Below are 7,634 nucleotides of genomic sequence, written 5' to 3'. Positions count from 1 at the left end.
AAGTGTATACTGTAATAGTTTCAAACTTTTTGTTATTTTGATTATACCACGACAAATTCCTAGAATAAGAGTAGAAATTCATGATAATCAGCCGGGCGGCGCGGCCCAGATCCCACTCTCAAGTTCGAAGAAAACTGATATCTTTTTAACCAGACTTCTGATACTGGAAATGCGTCTCTTGAAACATTTCAGCAACAGGCACTAGAAAACAGGATCATAAATAAATCAATCTTCTCCTCATGGCAGGGAGAGCTATAATGCTGCTTTCTAGGAAGTTGAGAGACTAAGTTACACAAAAAGATCACCGCTAGCATTCCTATCAACAGTATCAAGAACCAATCATGGTGGGCTCATCCTTTTTCTTACTTGGGGCTGCCTGCCTTCTCCCGAGCTTTCTCGATCAACGGCTTCAACTGCTTCTTTTCTGCCAATATCTTCAGAAAGTTGAAGAGGAAAGGAATGTAGTTGTGCTTCCTCCTTATATTTTCCGTCCTCCATTTCTTGCACTTCTCCTCCTCTATTAATATCTTCTCAGTCGCAGCCTCAATCCCTGCATTCACCTCTAAAAGAGATTTGTTCATTGCATTAATAGTGTCTGTTGCTCTTTCAGCTTGTGCTATTGTTGACTGCTGCAATATTACATCCCTCTTCCTTTGTAGCTCCCTGAGTTCAGCAGTATACATCTCCTTCCTGTTTTTTATAATAGCCATCAGATTGAATCGAATCTCACTTCTGGAGTACCTCTCAATTCTTTCCTGAATCACAGGTTGAACCAACTGTAACCAATCCAAGTCACCAGGCCCTCCTGGACAATCTCCTAGGCTAATAGGGCCCTCCTTCAGTCCATCCAGCTCATAAAGAACACCATCAACAGGTATGTAGCTGATGAAATGGTAAACATCATCATCCTTTATTGCTACTTTCTGCTCATCAGGAACAAAGGGCTCTGGCCTAGCAAAACTATTGTGGGCTGTACGGATAGCTTCACTGTTGTTGATTGCCAAGCCCTTTAGATCAGGTGGAAAATTTTTTGTGAATTCTCTCAACATGGAGAGTTCTGGCCCTATGTCCACCTCTGGACAGTTCATAAGTATAGAAAGTATGGCCTGAGTTGCACATGCATTATTAATAACCTGCAATGATCATTATTTGATTAAAGGGAGCCAAAAAGGGTTTTCCTTTTCCACTTACTATTAAATGATAGGTTGAGATAGTAGAATTAACATTCTCAGAAAAGACTAACCTGACTAGCAAAAAATAAATTAGGATTAGGATCCTTAAGTACAGGGCGGTCATCCTTCTCTCCAGGACGCCACTTGAAAAGGAATATCAGCCCATATACTGGTCTGTTAAAGAGAGTAAATGTCATTAAAACATGAAGAAACAAAGTGCTAAAGCAATAGAAAGGCTAGCAAAAGATTAAAATTACCGGAGATTGTTTAGTGAGTCCAAGTCCAATGAATACAATTCTTCCACCTGAGTCCAAGCAGTAAGCTGTTAGTTTCTCTTCCTTTTCAAGAAAGAATGAAAAAGATAATAAAATACTAGATAATAATGATCTTCCGCATAAAGCACAAAAATGCTGAAATCACAGTTTCAGCAAAATTATTGCACTATCTTTGACATATCAACCAATTGCCTCACACATAGGGGTGGCATCTAGCTGACCCGAGCCCGATCTTGCCTATGTTCGAGCCAAGTTTGATTTAAATATTTTGAACTCGAGCTCAAGCCGAGGCTAGCCTCGAGCCTAAAATTATAATAGACCTCAAGCTTGAGCCGAGTTCGAACTCCAACCTACATTTAAAACTTTGCATAAAATACAAGTCAAATAAGTTGTATATAAAATTATGCATATATTTTACATAAAATTGGGCATAACCTCTACTAATTGGACATAACCTATAACCTTTGTATATTAACCCTGTATAAAATTATCTATACACTATGCATAAAATTATTCATTAAAACTGCATAATTATGCATAAACTTTATTCAATAATCAAACACAAAAACATTCCTTTGAAAAGCAACACTAGGTTTGTCCACTTGTACTCAACCAGATCGTTTTGATTCAAGGACTAGAAAACTAGATCATGGAGACAATGAATTTTTTTAAGAAAAATGGTTTTGAACGACTTAATTGTATGCCCATTTTTGTTTTTTCTTCGGAACATAGATTCATACAAGAGCAGTTCTGAAATGCTACCAATATGTTCTTCAGAAAAACTTGAGTGGGGTTAGCATTAAGAGAGTACATCAAACAATTTGAGTCTCTTTAAGAGCCGTGAGGAAGAGACAGTCGGAGTTCAAGAAACAATTTTTTTTTATGTGCTTATGATCTCACACGTGTGAAATCGCACGATGCCTTCACGCGCAGGGGAAAAATTATTTCTCCCCTAACTTAGGTCTCTAGTTTTCCACCGAGACGACGCGGGGGGGCAAGGGGGTCTAGCGGCGCCAGCGAGGAGCTATCCTCAGGGCTGACGGTTGCAACGAAGGCGGCGGCGACCGAAGCAGCGGTGAAGGAAGATGAAGGGAGGAAGAAATCGAACGGAGCAGCGGCAAATGCGGCCAACGAGCAGCTATCGACGGCGACGAACGCAGCCACAGAAGCAGATGGGAGGGGCTCGGCGGTGAAGAGAGGAGGAAGAATTCCGCCCCCCCCCCCCGCTCCTGCTCTCGGCTCGCGCCTCCCAGTCCCAACTCCCGAACCCTCGTTAAGTTAACGAGCCGGCTCGCGAGCTTTTGAACCAAACCATGGTTCGGTCGAGCTCGGCTCGTTAACTCAAACGAGCCTTATCTAAATCAAATCGAACCGAGCCAGAACCGAGCCGAGCTTGAGCCGCTCGCAAACCGGCTCAGTTCGATGCCACCCCTACTCACACACTCTAATAAGGTGTTTGTTTTGATCAACTGAAGTGCAGTTCTTTAATGCCATGGCAAAAAACTAGTTAAGCCAACTTAAAAGAAACAATAAACAAGGAGTTTATAACACATAGTTATAAGACCAAAGGAAACACATACTATGAGTTTATTATTTTCTTTCATTAAAAATTAACAAGAACATACATGTTTATCAACAAAAAAAACTTAATCATCCCACTGAAACATCACAAGATGTTCAAATCCAACAGTGAAAAAACTCTCAGATTCTGCCACTAGGAAAAGTATGTGAAAATAATAGAGTATGCCACAGAAAATTCCTATAATAAGAAAAGAAAAAGAAAACCGTGTCAAACAATGGAAATCATCAACATCTAGTAACATAAGAGAAAGTGCAATAAAAAGAAGACTCCCCCTTGGAGGCTATGGGGACTTCTCCAGATTTAGCTGATAATGTTTTTTAGAGTAACATATCAAGGGTCTGCTTCAAAATATATGAAGTTCAAACATAAAAAAAAGGAAACCCTGACCAGAAACAGTGTGACATGGTAAGGAACAGATAAGCAACTCTTATTCCTGAAACACTACAAAAACATTGCTGCGTGTGTTAACCAGGCATATGAAAATGAAATAAACAAGAAATACTATGCATAACAAAATGGTGAACTCACATGTTCCCTCTAGTTTATATGGAATTTAAATGGCTATATGACTGAGTAATTGTGCAGATAAGATCCTATTTTCCAGATACCCCTGTGCAATGCACACATGACCCACATCCTTGATCATATCAACTGACAACAAAAGTCCTTATACTAAAAGCTACAGCAGCAGAAAACGTTTCTCAAGCACTTGCAACAAATGAACACAAATTACCTGGACGCCTTTTACTAGCATTTGTTGTATAAGTTCAGTAAAAACACCTGTCAATGCGAATCAGGCATTGTCAGCAATTACTTCTTAAGAATGCATTCTTTTCAAGAGAGAAACAAACCAATAAATAAAAGCAGATGTCAAACTTGAAGTTCAAAAACCGAGCCATTTAGTTAAGTAACATATAAAGTTCAGAATTGTGCTCAGAAATTATCTCATTAAAAAGACCAGTTAGCGAATGCAGCAGTGAGTAATTCTCTTACAGAACTTTTCTTTTTAATAAAGATGAATTTGATAAAGCAAGAAAAAAGAAACAAGGTCAAAGGCAGAAAAGACTCTAAACCCAAAAAATACAACAAACAGAAAGCAAAGAGATAAAGAGGGCAAAGAAAAGAGCTGCTTACACCAAAAGTTGGCTATTGGTCCCTTCTCTAGCAAGAGTATTCACTACATTCATCTCCTTGTTTTCTCCCTCTCAAATCTCCTCTACTGTACTTTCAATTTTTTCAACTATCCTCTCTGTCCTCGCGACATTATCAACTAAAGTTAGACAGTTTTTACCAATGCAGTATCTTCACAGTACATCCTTCTTACAAGTGTTTTAGCCTGCTCGTGCAGTTGCTGTACAGAGGACCTCCCTCTTTTTCTTGCTTACATCCAAGGATCTCCTCTGCTTCTTGCTTATAACCAACATCATGTATTCCAGTCTGTTTTCAATATCAGATAGCACTCTCCGTTTAACTTCTTTTTTCATCATGTATGCTTAACTATTCTAGAATGTCATATTTCAAAGACATCACCACTCTTTGCCATGATGAATGTATGCACCTAGACAACTAGCCACCTGACAGTGATCGTACACCATCTGCCAGCTGGGTATAAATAGTAAACTCCACTTCCATCTCCTTACATGTCAAATTTAAGTTTAAAAGAAAAAAAGGCTTCTGGACAGAAAAAAATAATGATAATTTTCCATTCTTTTTCACTGAAAAGAGCAAGGATAGACAGGTGTCTAGTTTATGACATGTTTCAACACCATTTTGGTTCTTTCTAAATGTTGAACAGATGAGAAGATTAAGCCAGGGAGAAAGATGAAATGAGCAGCCACACAAGGGAAGACTTCTAAAGTTAAAAAAAGATACCTTGGCAAATTGATCAATACTGTCAATGAGAGACCAACAGGGTATCAGTCTCCTGTCTTTAGTTGTTAAAGAGGACTACTGAGTTTCTCATTTAACAAGTAATTGAAAGATTGGATGGTTAAGGACAAATATAAACATGATTTGAGGCCTAGTCATGCCAAGTGGCATAAAAAAAGTAATAATTATTTCAGTTGTTTCTTCATAATATTTAGAACCCAACATAATTTTTTCTAGGCAATGAATAAAAACTCTTTTGCTCTCAAATAATAAACCAAAAAATGAAAAAGTTACGGTAGTTGCAATGAAGTTGGTTCTAGGTGGTTTAAGCTGTTTACCATAGAAAACAAAAATCTGTTCCATGGTATTTACTTTCTTCTTTTTTATATATATGGTACTTAATTTCATTTTGTGCTTATGGTCCTTTTGGAGCCAAAACAGGAAAAAAAAAATCTAACTCATAACCAGTCTCTAGCAGACAAACATATTCTTTTTTTTTAAACATATTCTTGATGTGAGAATTGAGTTCAAGTCCAATTCCCACCAATCCATGGGGACATTCAGTATGTATCTAACCAATGTTCAAATAAATAATAATAATAAATTTGAAAAAAGAGATATAAGTATACCGGGATCAGATTCAATTGTGCACCACGACATGCTGAGGAAATTTCTCAAGCTGCATGGTAGAGAAATAGATGAGAAATTACATATAAACAAAAAACAGTTGTAGGTCAACAGGAAACCATTAACCTATCAAAGAATCAGTTGTCATTAACATAAAATGCTATACAGGGCTGGTTATAGTGGATACCAGATAACAATAAACAATTGATTCTCATACCACCCAAAAATATTAGCATAACAGACCGAGCTGAACATGCTCTAACTTTTCACAAAAAAATATATTGTATAACTAATACCACCGGGGCCATCACTTCGTAATTGATTCTACATTCTCAAAACAACAATGCCATTTTTTCAACACTAAGGATTTGATAAGATTCTAATAGTTTATATATAGAAAAAGGCATACTTAAAATTGAGACAAGAAAAATACTAAGGAAAAGAAGATGAGGTAAGCAGGTAACAATTTGCAAACAAGAAGGTGGAGAAAATCTGCTCAAACTTCAATAAATCAGAAAAGACTCTAAAACTTGGTACCAGAACTCAGATACTTAAAGGTTTCTTCATCTGAAGGGCAAACACATTTCTTACTCCCTGTATCCTTAATGCAGCAAAAAGAGGACTTAACAAATCCTAGTTGAACACAAGAGGAAAGAATGAGGACCTATTCTAATAAAATAACAGCGCACCAATATGCTTTACGCCCCAATATGAAAATAGCTCCACCGAAGCCTCTGCAGCTTCAACCCACTAAAAGTAGAATGAGGCCAAACAAAGATTTCACAACGACTCAGGCACGGGCAACCAAACCCAGGAATGCAAAGAACAGACTTTCCTACACGAATGAAACGTGCTACTCCGAATTGCAAATAGTGATCTTCCTAGTCCTAACCATCAGCATCCGTTCCAAAAATGTCCGACAGGACGATGCAACACACATAGAAGTAAACAAATAAAAAAAAATAAGGCCCTAAAAATAAAAATAAAAACAGTAAGAATAGTGAAAACAACATGGATAAACAAGTGACGCGACCAAAAATAAAAGAAACAAATACATACATTGAGACAACGGCCTCTCCACAAAATTCACAGTCCCTCAACTAGCTCCTGCGGAGACGTTAAAACTGGAATTCATAGAACACAAGTACAGAGGAGTTTGATTCGGAGAAACCCTATTTCCGTCCTTTGACTGCTGATATTGGAGAAGAGTCGGAAGACGGAACGTCAAGAAGCTATATGTGAAACTTGAGGGAGGGCGGGTGCTAAAGATTGGACTTTTAAAGTCCAAGATTTTACAAGTTCATGGACTATTACAAATCCAAGGACTTTCAATGGATTTAGTAATTGTACACCATGGCGGTATTTATGTATTGATCATCCATTACTGGTTCAGTATCGTTAAATGATTTACATGCCATTGAAAGATGACAAAAACACCTATTCACTCCTCTTTTTCGAATTAATGCCCTTTTTACTTTCTTAATATCATCAAATTTTCTTGTAGAATTATATGCTAAATCCATGAAAAGACATAAATATCTTGTAGATCCGATGTGAAAACGGTTATCTCAGCCAACCAATCAAACTGTTATCTTAGTCATCCAATTAATGACTATCTCAGCCGTCATCAACGGCTATATCATGATCGGCTAAAATTACCATGTGTCCCTAAATCCATCGTTACCTATGATATGATATGATCCAAGAAATTCCATTTCACCTCATCAAAATGTTTTTTCTATGTCTAACTTGGTAATTGTCTAATTCGATATATTGCTCTAATGGAAATAATGAATAAATTCGTGAACAAAATAATAGAAACAAGTACTCATTTTTATTTAATAAATGCATGTGGTCCAATTCCTGCACCGAATCCATGAGGGCTTGGTCAATATGTCCCACTAAGAGAAAAGTAAAAGATTTTTTGAAGTGAGGCATATTTAGCTTCGGTCTCTCATTAGTCTCTTCCTTGGAAAATTTTGCCTAGAAACTAATTATATTTGGTAATCTCTATTATATCTCTCCATTGACAATTAAAAAGTTATTGAATAGTAGATATGGAAGAGTCTTATATGACTCTTATAGCAAGAAATATCACAAAGCCAGGAT

The 7,634-nt window shown here is 37.3% G+C and overlaps 1 protein-coding gene across 1 annotated transcript; it reads right to left on the bottom strand.

Annotated features, from left to right (window-relative positions):
- Positions 1-217: 217 nt before the first annotated feature.
- LOC137951758 (ubiquitin carboxyl-terminal hydrolase 2-like) lies at positions 218-6,816 on the bottom strand. Its single transcript, XM_068798647.1, has 6 exons — positions 6,585-6,816; positions 5,528-5,577; positions 3,763-3,809; positions 1,430-1,476; positions 1,244-1,346; positions 218-1,133 (listed from the first exon to the last, which is right to left on the bottom strand). Exons 2-6 carry the CDS (start codon positions 5,556-5,558, stop codon positions 363-365), a joined length of 999 nt encoding a protein of 332 aa, XP_068654748.1. The 5' UTR covers positions 5,559-5,577; positions 6,585-6,816; the 3' UTR covers positions 218-362.
- Positions 6,817-7,634: the final 818 nt, after the last annotated feature.

This window comes from Aristolochia californica, unplaced genomic scaffold (assembly GCF_029961685.1).
Source record: "Aristolochia californica isolate CCGP_79_NKW_82.1479 unplaced genomic scaffold, dmAriCali1.0.hap1 SCAF_15, whole genome shotgun sequence".
Classification (NCBI taxonomy): Eukaryota; Viridiplantae; Streptophyta; class Magnoliopsida; order Piperales; family Aristolochiaceae; genus Aristolochia; species Aristolochia californica.
This window is presented reverse-complemented; position numbering and strand designations above follow the sequence as displayed.